Source organism: Mastacembelus armatus, chromosome 22 (genome assembly GCF_900324485.2).
Source record: "Mastacembelus armatus chromosome 22, fMasArm1.2, whole genome shotgun sequence".
Lineage (NCBI taxonomy): Eukaryota > Metazoa > Chordata > Actinopteri > Synbranchiformes > Mastacembelidae > Mastacembelus > Mastacembelus armatus.
In genome coordinates, this window is record NC_046654.1 from 18,937,730 (window position 1) to 18,952,962 (window position 15,233).

Genomic DNA, 15,233 nt, shown 5'->3' on the forward strand with positions numbered 1-15,233 from the left:
GAGCTAATTTTTGTAAAAACAGCAATGGTGACACATTCAATAGGTATCATATATTAATAGCCTAGGCAGGTAGCAAGACAATTGTCTCCATTGGTTTTGCTGATCCCACATAGCAATACCTCTGGTGTCCACTAGATTGCAACACATAATAGAAAGTTTTCCTCTAGTTACATGAGTTACAGATGGAAAGCTATAAAGAAGGTTGCAGCCAGGAGCCTTCAAAAGCAAAATGATTTGGCACCACAATTAATAGTGTACGATTTTCCACAAATTTTGTCCTGGTCCCAGGACGAAGTTCTGGTACATGGGCGGGAAAGCCAGTCTCATTACCCAATCTCTTGGGGGAACCTGACTCGGGAGTAGAGATCCCTGGTGGAACCTCAGCGGGTACATCTTCGTCGGTGCGCTGGAGAGCCTGCGGGGACGCACTCGTCAGCACACTGAATTCCGGGAACCTGGGGCAGAACCTCAGTCGGGAAGCCTTTGTCGGCACGCTGACGACTGGGGAATTGGGGTGGAACCTCAGCGTTTTTATCAAAAAAAAAAAAAATTATCAAATGATACCTGACTAGAAACCTCACGATTTATAATTTGTACTTGTTTATGTCTGTCGATTAAGGACCGCTGCCAAGATGCGCACCGATATCTCGCTCATCCCTGTCTCCCACAGTGCAACAGGGCAGGTTAAGGAAGGCTGTGAAAGGCTGTTTTAACGTTAAAAACATGGACAGCATTAACATTACTGATGTCTATTATGTATTTATGACTAGTCACAACTGTCAGTCACACACAAAAAACACATGATACAAGGTTATGCGGAAACTGCTGAACATACTGTATTCACACTCATTCAGAGCCTTAGTCTCATATGTGACATCCCTATCACTGACATGTATGATGTGTATTGCTGCACAGCATTCTTCCTCCCGCAGTGCCTCCAATGGCTGGACGACTCCTCAAAGTCTCCACTCTGGCCACGGCAGTGTTTGCCTCCTCCAGGTTTTATCTGTGCAACAGACAGGTGGACCTCAATGACCTGAGCATCATCCGCTTTGGACGAGCTGCAGCCACCGTGAGTTGCTTTGCGTTTTTTCCCTGAGAGTTTCCATCTGGAGAGCTTGAATTGATGCACGTGAAAGAAAGATTAGATAGTTTTGTCTTGATGCCTTTATGTTCAGTGTTTTAGGCATGGTTTTAGTGGTGTTCTTGATTGTTGAATGTTTCTCAAATACCCACTGGATTCAACTGCAGCTTTGACTTGAAACTAGCTTAAGATATTTGACTGAATGTCTCAGTGAACATGATGCTGTCAAACTCATACTACTTGTACTTAGATGTTTAGTTTAATCAGAACTCTATCTTGTCCTTTCAGAAAGCATCCCATTCATAGCAATTGTTACACTATATAGATGATAATATGAATATTATTTCATAGTGATGCCCTGAACCTAAATCTCTTTGCTTATATTGAACAGTGTAACAGCCAACACTGTGTGGACTCCTTGTCACAGTTCTGTTTGTTTGCAGACGGCGGTCATCACCTACGACTATTTGACTGCTTTCAAAGATGTGGAATATGGCACGGACGAATACTGGGCACTCAAGTCCAAGGTAGATAAGCACTTTTTTAAGGTGGCAATGTACACATAAAATCAGACCATGAGGTGAAGAACTGTAAACATTTATGGTGTACTTTCCACAAGATGAAACAAGTTGTTTAGTGATGACTATACAAACCACACTTCCTCTGGCTATAGATGGTTCTTCTTGTTCCATCCTCCCATTAAATCGTGCAGAATATGTTCAAATATCTTGGTGACTTGAGGACACATCAAACTAAATCCCAAACCAGAGAATCACTTTTAAGCTCTAACAATGCTGAGAGCTGAGCACAGAGTATATGGCGCATGTTTCTAGTCACCAACCCAACTTTATGTGTTAAATCAGGTAGCTAATGGTGGGTTTATCAGTGCTTGAAAATAGCTGTGTGCTCTATAAAGTAGATTAGACCAGCAGGGTGAACCACAACAATCAAATTTGTTTTCATATTAACCTCAAGTTGATATGAGACTGCTGAACAGCATGAATTTGTATGGGAAAATCCCACTCTTGGGATAAAAGTAATACCAGTAAATGCCAGATGATATGCATTGGGTGATTTGTGCTGGTGTTGGTTAAAAGGCCACAGCTCCATCATGTTGACTCAGGAGACTGCTGCTGGAAAAGTCAGAGACCACCTGTTCTGGCAGAAAGTGCACAGAGAGCTCTGCTGCAGCAAGAGAGCTGCAGTGACCCTTGAAGACCTTGCAAATTTCTGAGAAACACACACGCACTGCACAACCCCTTGGGCACTGCTGGACAAGCCTGGCTACACATGCTGATTATAATTAATGCATGGTGCTGATTAATACAGAGGAGGTTTGCCTCTTGTTTATTTTATATTGCCTCTTGAAGTCATAGAGGTGAAACATCAGTACAATGGCTTCATACTTGTTTACTGTCTTCAGGCTGCTAAATTTTTACTACAGTGTAATTCTTTATTGTAAAAAGAGGATAGGTGGAAAAGGTGGCAGGTCACAGATAGTCAAATAGCTGCTGATGGTCAGTAAACACCTCCAATCTTCAGCCTGGTGGCAACACTAGTCAATATGTTTTTCTGTATCTATACCAATGTGTTAAATACGAATGATCTAATGTATGTGTTATGATGTTATGGTGTTGTTGGAAGGCACATCTGTTAGGTAAACTACTGTTGATTGTTAAAGTATGTTGTTCACATATAGACTCCACACAGTAAAGACCAGGGCTGTTATTGAAGGGCTCTTGGTTTCGATTACATTAGACTGCATTAGTTTGAGCTTGGTTGACCTTATAAATAAGTAACAGATTGAGTATATATAAGTACCAAAAACAGGCTATAAAATGACATAATATTAAAAGCCTCAGTGTCAGATGAACACATCATGCTCTCTGACCTGTTACATTTGACTGCACAGTTAATGAGCTCTTGTTTCTATATTTCATCTTCCTCGCCATTCTGTCAGCTTGTCATCTAGTGTTTATCTCTCGGTGGAGCAGCTTTCAGCCTCTCATGAAGAACTTCACTCAAAAACCACTTAAGCAGCCAGTATTCCAGGCTCATCAAAGGCTGCCCTGAGTGAACCGAGGAGCCATTCTCAGCCAATTAGAGTGTATCACAGAACAAGCATGGGAGCACTCTCAAGTCTGTCAAATGAATGCAGGAACATGCACTGCAATGAGAGAACAGATGGACTGCTTTTGTCCTCTGCAGCTATTAAAGTCTCTCAGCCTCATGAACACACTGTGACTACACACTATGTCAGATACCTATGTTGATAACCAGTTAACCCTGTAAAGCCCAAGCCATTAAATAATTGACAGAAAATTCTAATTCTTTGAAACTGGAGCCTTTATTGGTCATTCTGAACAAAAAAAAAAAATTCAAATATTAATTTCTGTAAATGAGTTTCAATTTGTATCATATGTGATACAATGCAATTTTTTAGTAATTTCGAGGGCTCATGTATCATATATGATACATTTGGCATTATAGGGTTGAATGAGTTGTGTGCTTTACAGTTGCTTTAATCTTCAGATAGTGCTGCACCTTAAATGACCCATATACCAGTACTGCAGGGTAGTTTGTTCATACCCTCTGGTACGACCCATAAATATTCCTCCTACACTGGGGGCAGACTGAAATCAACTGACCCAACATTAATGACATTAAGACTCCAACAAGATTACCAGATTTTAGTACTCATGGAAACTGTCCTAAAAATTCAGTGCTGTTATTATGCAGCATCACAGTTTTATTAGATACATAATTACATACCTAAAAACTCAGCTAGATGTAGGCACAAAAATAACTACAAGGTCAGTTTTAGCAAAAACAATGTCTTAGCTAGGTTTAGGAACAAAAACATATAAAAGTAAACGTAAAAGGTTGTTCTCTGGGTGTAAATATCCTTCCTTGTCACAGTTACAGTGATGAACATAGGGTTATGTTTGTGGAATGGTCACATATTAAAAGAGAACAGCACACAGCGATTGAATGACCTAACTTCTGCCTAACACAGTGTTTGTTGCTCTTTATACTGCCAGATAAAGCATAACCCAACAGCCGTTTCTGAATTTCCCTTTCATAGCAGCAAAGCAGTGTGTTGTGGATTGAACTTACATCTAGCAGCTGGTGTCTCTTGGTTCCAGCAGCTTGTATTCTGTTTTGTCTGATAATGTAGCGACTGTGTCCCGTTTTCATACCCTTTCCCTGCCTCTCTCTGCTCGGTTCAGCACAATTTCCTCTTCGATAACCACTGGCTCATACTAAGCCATTACAACAATTATGAAGTCCAATTGTATTCTTGTCTGAGTTTCTAATCACAGTGTTCGATCTGACATTTTCTTGTAAAAGACTCACTTCTTTGCACAGTTCTTTCTTTGCTAATTACTTTTTGTTCTCTAAGCAGTACATAGGTCTTCCAGCCATTATCATTCAGTCATAGATAACATTTGATTGACATTATCCTGGGCTTTATGAAACTGTCAAAGGCATTCTTTACTATGACATACTGTATTTCATACCTAATGATAAATTGAGTCATCGGTAATGAAAGTAATCACTTCCTGCAGTGATGATAAAAGTTTTTTTTTTTTGTTCAAAGTAGAAGAAAGCAAGCATTTTTTACATCAGTTGTCAGTTATGCACAAAAATGTATGGGAAAAACAGAAAAATGACTGTATACTTTGTATGTTTGCGTAGCTGTAATTGTCTTTGAGATTTAAAGAGTTAAGTAAGAAGTACAACAAGCTGTCCATACTGGAGGCCCTGGAGACTGCCAAGGAATGACTCACAGCCAGTGTTGCCAACTTAGCGACTTTTCAGTCCCCTTTAACGACTTTTTCCCAAAAAAGCGACTAGCGACAAATCAAGTGACTTTTTGGATAAACCTTAACAACTTTTCAAATGTCACCTATACTGTCCTGCATGAGCACGATTTATTCCCCGCTGCAATCACACCCCTCTGTGCGTCTGCTCTGTTCAGTGAATGAGAAACGAACATAACTGAAACACTTAGAGAAACGACCCATTCCACTGACAGCACAGCAGCTGACATAGATGTGAATGAACTGTGCATGTGCACGCTCTGTTGCCATAGTGGTTTTGTAGTAACATGAGAGCAGACCCACCATGCAGGTCTCGGCTGGAGACCGAACAATACTGGAAAAACATATGGGAGAAGGAGGCATGACATAACACCTAAGAGCAGGCCACAGTAACCTCCCTGAACAGGACCCAGTAACCATCACAATGGCAGATATCCAAGAAAAGGTCTCAAGTGTGGCCTGACATGATACACACCTACTGGCTAAAGAAGCTATCTGCACTCCATGAACCCCTGGCAGTTCAAATGAACCAGCTGATGGATGGGACTCAACCTAAATGGCTAACTGAAGGCAGGACAGTCCTGATACGACCCGATAACCTGCCTCTGCACAATATGGAAGCTCCTGTCAGGAGTCATAGCGGGGCTCAGAAAGGAATGGGTAAGGACACCAGGGGAGCAAAACATCAACTGCTGGTAGATAAAACAGTCACTTGAGACTGTAAAACCAGACAGACCAAGCTGTGCACCGCCTGGATTCACTACAAGAAAGCCTATGACTGAATGCCTTTACACATGGATCCTGGAATGCTTGGAGCTATACAACATCAATAGGAGTCTAAGAACCTTCATAAGGAACTCAAAAGGACTGTGGAAAACAACCCTAGTGACCAACCTCAAGCCAATTGCACAAGTCTCCATCAAGTGCGGTAAGTACCAAGGAGATGCTCTGTTCCTGCTGCTGTTCTGCATAGGCCTGAACCCCCTCAGCCAGATCACCACTAAGATTGGCTACGGATACCGATTACGAAATGGAGCAACCATCAGTCACTTCCTATACATGGATGACATCATGCTGTATGCCAGGAGTGAGTGAGATATCGACTCACTGATCCACACCACCAGAATATACAGTAACGACATTGGAATGTCATTCGGACTGGATAAGTGTGGTCGGATGATAACAAAGAGAGGGAAGGTTGTCAGGACTGAAAGAATTGAACTGTCAGAAGGCAACATAGCGGATGTTGAGGAAAGCTACAAGTACCTTGAAATCCCACAGGCAAATGGGAACCAAGAAGAAGCCGCAAAGAAAGCCGCCACAGCCAAATACCTACAGAGAGTAAGGCAAGTCCTAAGAAGCCAGCTAAACAGGAAGAACAAGATCCAAGCCTTCAACACCTACACCCTGCAAGTCATCAGATACCCCGCTGGCATAATAAGCTGGCCAAAAGACGAGATAGAGGTCATTGATGTCAAGACAAGGAAGCTCCTTACAATGCATGGTGGGTTTCACCCCAATTCCAGCATCCTGAGACTGTACACTAAGAGGAAGGAAGGAGGCCGAGGACTGGTGAGCGTCAGACCCACCATCCGAGATGAAACATCAAAGATCCATGAGTACATCAGGAAAATGGCCCAGAGTGATGGAATACTTAGTGAATATCTCAGGCAACAGAAGCCCGAAGCGGAGGGAGGGGAGCAAGAACCATCATGGCAGGACAAACCTATGCATGGGTTTGACAGATAGAAGAAGTGACTGATATTGAAAAGTCTTACCAGTGGAACAGTGGTCCCTGTGGTAATCGGCACCATTGGGGCTGTGACCCCCAAACTGGAAGAGTGGCTCCAACAGATCCCAGGAACAACATCAGAGCTTTCAGTTTAGAAGAGCGCAGTGCTAGGAACAGCTAAGATACTGTGAAGAACCCCGAAACTCCCAGGCCTCTGGTAGAGGACCTGAGATTGAGGAAGGCACACACACCACCCATAAGGGTGAGAAGGGAATTTATATATATACACATTATGGTAACCAATAATGAAAAAGTAAAAACCTGCTTTAATTTGCCTCTTTCTCTGCAATTACAGATTTGGGTAGCTTTCTACAAGCTTTGAATGTCTGCATTTGGCCAGTTTATCCCATTTGCCCCACTTGTCTTGGCAGGCCATCTCAATATCTACAAGGTTGGATTGGAGGTGCCTGTGAACTGCCATCTTTGGGTTTTTCCACTTTTGTGACAATGTAATGTCATCTGCAAGTGCATGTGGCTTTGGCAAATTATTTTTTATCATGAACATTATATTTCTACTGCTTACTTTGTGTTCATAATGATTTTTAGTTTTGTAAAATATATAATATATTAGCCCAAAAGTATTATAAACTCCTCTGCAGTCCTTTGGTATCTGATAAGTTTTGCATAAATTACCCGACTGCCTGAATCACACTTTACCTCACTGCTACCTGAACAAATTGCTTCCAACCATGCCTCCTGCAGTATTTAGATGCAGGATTCTTTTCATCTTATCAAAAGTAACACAATAACACAACTGACTCACTACAGTGTGGTGTGTGTCATGTGTGGACACAGCTCTTGGTCCAGTTATCCACAACAAGGACTAGGTAATTCAGAAGAGTGACACTCCATTGTTCGCTACTATTCATGAATTTAAGATTCAACTTATAAATATCCATTAAATATCATATACTTTTGGCAGAATGTATGAAATAAATGTCAGGTAGAGAGAGTAGTTCTTATATAGTTCATTTCCCATACAGGTTCCCTCTGACACTCCAGTGCACAGCATATTTTGTTCTTTTTGTCCACAGAGCAGAGCCATGCCGCTCTCTAAAACCATTGTCTGTTATACCAAAAAATCTAAAATCTGATATTCCTAATATTTTAATTCCTGCTTTTGCAAAGTGCCAAAAAGTGAACCACATCTCCTCTAACGGGCATTCTGTTACACCCTGTCAGCTATTACAATTACAATTCCGTATCTGTTGGTCTGTCCACAGGCCCTCTCTCTGCTGATTAGATAGATTAAAACACAAAAGAATAAGAGAAATTAAAATGCAAATCAGTAGAAATCATGAGATCGTGCTGGGTGATGGAAATAGGTCCTTATCTCTGGAGTGATTATGCAATTCTTAGTGACTATTTTGTTTCTCTTTTTCTTACAGTGAGTGGGCATGATCATATACTAGTTCAATACCTACAAACATCTAGAAATCTCTCTGAATGTTGAAGTTACCAAATTAGTATTACTGTCATATATTTATAGTATCCTCCTCATAGTCAACAAAACCAACTTTAGCACTGATGTTTCTTTATTTATTTTGTTTGGTAAATGATGTACTCATAAACATGAAAGTAAGATTAGTGTTTTTGGGCTGTGGTGGCATACAAAGAGATAGACTGAGTCTTTGATTGTGAAGCAGATTGAAAGCAGTCTCATGAAGAGATAAGAGTGCACTACCAGTAAAGAGGTTATTTTAGGGGATGGGGTGAGAAGGGGAGGATAGGGGGAAAGAGGATGATGAAATGGCAACAGCAAGGACAAACATACTGATGTCTAATGATCCCCTTGCTTCCTCAGCTGGATGAGAAAAAGGCAGCAGCATAGAGCTGATTTGGGGAAGCAGCCATTTTGAAGGTGGCTTTTCATGGCTGAGATGAAAGGGGGAACAAAACGCTGATTCACTCAGTACATCTGCACAGTATCGTGCAAATTATTTTAACACCACCCCAAGGTTAGAGATAAAGAGTTGTCTTTTACCCATATTGCAGTGAGTGTGTCTGAGGTTGTCATAGTAACATGAAAGCACTGTGGGGAAGGAAATCAAAGGCTCCACTGAGGGTGATTAGTGACTTCTCACCAGAGGAGCTACTGTGGCAAAGAGTTCTATATTTTCATTTTCCATTTCAGCTATATAGCTGACTCACTTAGCCACAGCGTGTGGACATTAGACAGCTCAGTGTCTTGTTGAGAGAAACACTACAGTTGTTACTGTAGGTAACAACGGTTGAAATATATTCAAAGTCACAATAGTTGAGAGATCTCATAGTTATTGTGCTACATCTTGTTTGTATCAGTCTAATTTCATTGTCACTTATCCATTCTTTCTTGTTTGTTGTGTTTGCTTGTTTGTTTTAAAACTGTTGGGTCTTCACATTCATGGAAAGGAGCCAGGTGGGGTTTGCAGCTGAGTGTAAATGCTTCTGTGCTTCCTCTTCTTCTTCTGTAAAGGTAGATATCCATATACAACAAACAAAAAACTAAACTGAAATATATAAATGAGAATATTAAAGTAATGAAACTGTAACAAATGTTAATGCATCCCTCAGTGAGCTGTCACCATTTTAGTTTTTTTTCTATTTTTCTATATTTTATATGTCAGATTTTTCACTTTTTTTTGTTAGAGATCGTTCTTGTTGGAAAATGCCTCTCCTGTCAACCTTCTTGAGCCTGGGAGAAAACAGTTATTAAATATTTTGGTTTACAATTTAGAGTATCACCTGTAAATGTCACCATTTGTACTCACGCTGTCCCCTATAAGCAGATTTCACAGTTGTCTCCTGGCCTGGCCAGGTGTGTGCTAAACATACTAGAGGCTGAAGAAAGAATGTGGTGTTGGTATTCATTTGGCTACTCTTGTTCTTTAGTTAGTTTTCTTGTTGGTCTCCTCAGTGGTTGACTTTATGTGGTGTCCATCACACTGTCTGATCAGTCAGCTAATGCTTGTGACAATTCAGAAGCATTTATCAACTGTTCTTCAGTGCAAGGTGCAACTGTGTGTGGTTTGTGTTTTGGTACATCCACTGGCTCTTCCTATACCTCCTAACCACTGCTTTAACCTCAACACTGGACACCTGTTTCTTTTTGGGTTTTGTTTGGTTTTTCATATTGGGCACTGCAGCAGCTCTCATTCCTCTGGTTGCTCTCCAAAGCTCTTTGATGACAACTTTGGTAGAAAAGTGTTTTTCTTTTATTATTCTGCATTGGTGTCCAAACTGCATTTGTCCCAGGAATATGGATGATGGACTGTGAAATCAGGATAGGATACCATTAAAGTTTTACACAGCTTTATTTCCCTAAAAGTTTGAGATGATAATGACCTATTCAATTAAAGTCTGTTATAAACTTATATCTATACTTAACATGCACTTCCTTACTTGGTCTATAGCAGGTATGGAAATGCAAGTACCGTACAGACGCCTCAATAACAATAATAACAATGACCGGTCCGGGTGGGCTCCTACTGTTTTCTCCCAAATGTGTGGGATGCTGGAAATTTTCTAGAGGCTGCACTGTTTGTTACAACGTGTCACAACGTGGAGTAATGTGCTACACAAAATATTGTCTAATGATTTTCTTTTTCAGAGCACAGCCATGTGGGTTACAGTATGTGTTTTGCATTTTACCCTTTATTGGATACTATACAGAGGAGAGGCAGACAGAAAACATGAGTGTCAGGGGAGTTGCATGAGAGCTCCCAGGCCAGATTGAAACATTACAGTTCGCTATGTGATAGCATCTTAGACAATGCATCCAGTGTGATTCCACAGATTTAATTTGGGCCAACAGAGATACAAAGATAAAAGATAAATGTAAAGATGAAGCTCTTGATTTGGTCTATTACGTGTGAACTGCAAAGGCAAAAATAACATTGCTGATGAAGCCTACCCCCATAGTGCAAAAACCCATACCTTGTCTACATTGAACATGTTTCAGCTGCTTTTTGTAGCTGACTGTCTTTAAACTTCAGTCTTAATCAATACAATCATCATGAAGTGTTGTTCAGGGTGAGGAAGCAATTACTGTCAAATGCACTACCCTTCGGATTTCAATAGACCTGTTTTTCTTTAAAATGTAGCAGAGTGAACTATAAACATCTTACACCTAGATATGGCTGTAGTAGTAAAAGTACTTACTTTACACCTGAACTAACCAGTAATCTGGCCTGAAATGAGGTTTAACACAGTACAAACACAACTGTAAGATTGTTAGACAGGATGCACTTCAGCTTTCCACCAGCAGATGCCAGCATGATCCACATTACTCAGGGTATCAGCACCAGTGTTCTCCCATAGTAAAAGGGGACTGTGCTCAGCTTAGATAAGGACCCTCTGCCACTCCTCGAGCTCCAGCTCTTCTGAGAGATACACTATGTAAATACTGGGGTACGGCTAAATAACTGCTGACCTTGACAAGCTCATGGCAGCAGCTTATCAGTGAAACAAGTCTTATGCAGGAAAATCCTTGAGGGATATGGAGAGGAGGGAATGTTTAAGATTTGCTTCCCAGCTGCCTGCTGTTGTTAGATCATTGCTGACAAGCTGATCTGCAGCACAAATACTCTGTTACTCTGTGGCTGCTGTTGTCTCTGTGTCAGCCAGGGCAAAGGAGTCAAACAGCAGCTGGCATAACGTCTCAGAGCATGAGGTTTGAATGCTGTATGTTTTTGAAGTAGTGTCCACTTAAATATGATGTGACATAAAAAACTGAGAGCAGCTTGTAGGTTTTTCAGTTACTTTTCTCGGTTGAATCGACTGTTTACTTGAGGTGTAATGACTGAAATTGTAGATTAGATATCTAGTGGGACATGGTTTTTTTTAGAACATTTAAAATGTTTGTGTTTGGGTTTTACTCACACCAAAAGTAAGATCTGGTGAAAATTTTCTATAAGCAGTTGCAGTGGAAACTGTTGTTGCTGAAAATGAAATAAGTCAGATATTGAAGAAATAGTGCATTTTGGCTCACATACAGCAAAATCATCATGAAATATATATAGCATCATAAAAAAATGTATTTGTGCACTTTTTAAATCTCGCCCTACCCTGGTCTCTGTAAATGACCATTGGGCTAAGATATAGAGAGACCTTCTGCAGTAGTACTGCAATGAATGGATTGCTCAACCGGCTCACTAGGCCCAGGGTCACATGGGGTCAGGGGGTCAATAGACCAAAGAACCATGGAGGGACTGTTAACATTTCTGTTGGAAATTCAAACAAATGACTATCACATGACTGCAAAAAACCACCAAATGTGAAAAACACTGCAAATCTATACAAAATGACCACATCTGGCTGGGTATGTGGGTCCAGGTGTTGCTGCGGTGACCAATGGGCCTGCTATGTTCAGCTTGCTGCAGTGCTTCGTTTAGCAGTAGAGCCTCAGATAACACACACACACACACACACACACACACACACACACGCTGACTGTCAAGAAAATATAATACTGATAGTGTATAAGAAAGTTATCATAAAGATGAATGAATACAAAAGGATAAATATAAATAATTTTTCAATATGGACATAAAAAAAATATAAGTTGTTGAAGAAATCCTTAAAACATAATATAAAATAAGATCAACTTTATTCATCCCTGAAGGGAAATTCAGGTAGTCTTGTAGTTAAGTAAGTCAGTAGTAAGAGTAGTAAGTAGTCAGTCGTATCAATCTGCCATTGGCTAAGGTGTTGTCGAGCCTGATAGCAGTGGGGATGAAGGATCTCCTGTATCGTTCAGTCCTGCAGCACAGGTGAGGTGAGTCGTCCACTGCAGCTGCTTCTCTGCTCAATCAGGATGTTGTGAAGGGGATGGTCAGTGTATTCCACGATGGTCTGTACCTTTTTCTGTGTGCATCTCTCCACCCTAGCCTCCAGTGAGTCCAGCTTCATTCCAGTCACTGAACCAGATTTTTGCACCAGTTTGTCCAGCTGCCTTGCATGCTTTTGCTTAATGCTGTCTCCCCAGCAGACTAAAAAAATAAAAAAAGCACACTTGCAACCATAAAACATGTGCAGCATCTTCCTGCAGATGTCTAAGGACCTAAGTTGCCTTAGGAAGAAAAGGCGTCTCAGCCCCTTTTTATATTGTACATCTGTATTCAGTGACCAGTTCAACTTATTGTCCAGGTGTACACAGTATCATCAGAATACTTCTGAATGTGGCAGAATTGTACGTGAAGTCTGCTGTGTACAGTGTGCACAGGAATGGAGTGCAAACCCATGTGCTGCTTAGAACTTTACCAGAGATGCAGTTCCCCAGCCTGACAAATTTCTGCAAGGTAATCTGTGATCAAGGAAACAAAGGAGGGTTCCACCCCCATCCCTTTGAGCTTGTGTCTGAGGATGATCAGTTGGATGGTATTGAATGCACTTGAAAAATCAAACATATTCAACACATAACACAGGTTCTTCCAGGTGAGGCTTTTGCCTTTGCATGCTTTTTGAAGCATTATCCACACCACTGTAAGCAGTGGCTCTATTATGTTTTTAACTTCAAGTCTTAATAGGTGCAGAATCATCCTCTCCAGGACCTTCATAATATGGGATGTGAGAGCCTGTAGTCACTTAATTCAGCTAAATTATGTAATTATATATAAAGATTTATGTATGTAGCGTATATATTATATATGTCCAGTTTATTGTGATGAAATTTTGTTGCTATTTTACACTCAAGTACATTTGCAGTGCGTTTCAGTAAAATAACACATCCCCTGTCCTCTTCTGCTGTTAGGATGGGAGATTTATGTTTCGGTTATGGACTTTTATTTTGGTTCCTTGATCCCTGCCTCACCTGTTTGTGTCTCTAGGTAGCTTTACATTTGATTACCACAATTAGTTACACCTGTGTTTGTGTTTTCACATTTGTGGCTCTTCAGAATAATGTAAAACGTGTCCAGCTCTAATTAGTGATGCAGGTGACTTATGTTTTACTATAACCAACAGGTACAGGTTTCAGTAATAACCAAATGAGCCCTTCTCCTTCTCAATAACAAATTTTTTACCCTGGGACTGATTACTATGGCTGAGATATAGTCAATCTCCGTAGGTTTCTGTTGGATTGGTTAACAGGAACACAGGGTGCACCTGTGTTGTAGCCTGTATAAGGTTATATTGTAGTGTGCTAATGCACTTCCCACCATGCACTGTGGCAACAGACTCTTAAACAAGATGTTTTATGTGTGTATCAATTTTTAACATATAGTTACTGTATTTTACTTTATGCTTTACAGTGATTCCACTGTTTCATTGCTGCTAGGCTGTTATACAATACAGTTATTAAACATATATGCAGTGAGCGATGATGTTTAGACTGACTAACCCTGACTCTTGTTCTCTGGCGACTTTTTACTGTGGACATATGCAGTGCTGTATAGTCATCTAAGTTAAGTGAGTTACCTATTACAGTTTGAATAAGTTTTGTCTTACTGTCACTTCTGCTGAGACTGATTCAAATTGAGACTACTTAACATAAATTATTACCTAATTTTTTGAAGTTGAGACAAGAGTAAAAAATTTTTATTATAGAATTGGAGTTTTACAGTGATGTATGCAACACAAAATCTGGAATTTGTTGGTAAGAAATTATTTGAAACATTACAGTGACACAGAAATCTTTGGTTTTATTAAGTGTTTCACACAAATAAATAAATAAAACCTTGTTTGCACTCGGGTTTAGATATAATAAAAATGTCACTATAAATAACGCACAAAAAAAGTCGAATCTTTGCATCTATTTATTTGATCAAAAGACATGTTTGAAATTTAAAAGATTCTACAGACTTAATGTTTGTCTCTATTGATTTACTGTCTGTTGCTTTTAAGCACCATATGACAAATGTTAAAAGTGTCGACTAGTTCCCAGGAATTATAAATTCCACTGTATTGTTTGTGGTGTGTGCATGTGTGCTCTGTGTACCGTGATCCATACTGATACTGATGTGTGGTGGAGAGTGCTTCTGCTGTTCATGTGAGGCACATTTACTGAAGCATGACAATAAAATGCAGAGCATGAAATTAACTGTGGCTTCTAGTACAAAATTACACCTCTTTCCCCCCAGGACTACCACCTCTCTTTCTCTTGTCCCTTCTTCAGTTTTTCTCACATTTGACACTGACTCTCATATTCTTGCTGTTCCCCTCACATCACATTAAGAGAAAGCAGCACTATCACAGAAGCTCAGTAAGGTCTTACGTCTACACTCAGCTGGAAGTGATAACAAATAGTTTGTATTTTTTCTACCTTGTATTGCTGCTAGGCTGCGTTAAAATAAATGACATTTTAAATGCATGGAGGAGCAGAGGGGCCCAGACTGAACGTCAGTCTATTTAAATGCCATACATTCTGTATCATTGTGTTAAATGCTGGAGGATTTCATGTGAATGCTTTTGCAAACCCCTTAAGCTTCGCTGGTATAATACTTGCAGACGAGGCCTATTGACTACACAGACTTTATATTGTACACTCATCCACACACAGTTCCCCCTCTCCCTCTGTGACAGGCAGCTAGATGAGCTTCAGTGAGCTGAGTAACAA

General features: G+C 40.3%; 1 protein-coding gene across 2 annotated transcripts in view; it reads left to right on the top strand.

Annotated features, from left to right (window-relative positions):
• The window catches only part of adck1 (aarF domain containing kinase 1), a 74,406-nt gene that overhangs the window by 2,433 nt on the left and 56,740 nt on the right, over window positions 1–15,233 (top strand). The window contains exons 2-3 of one of the 2 annotated variants that reach the window (XM_026308904.1): window positions 916–1,072; window positions 1,528–1,611. In XM_026308904.1, the coding sequence (XP_026164689.1) occupies window positions 941–1,072; window positions 1,528–1,611 (216 nt within the window). In that variant the 5' untranslated portion in view covers window positions 916–940. Of the gene's footprint in view, window positions 1–915; window positions 1,073–1,527; window positions 1,612–9,091; window positions 9,156–15,233 lie in introns of those variants that run through there. The other variant, XM_026308913.1, reaches the window with a different exon arrangement.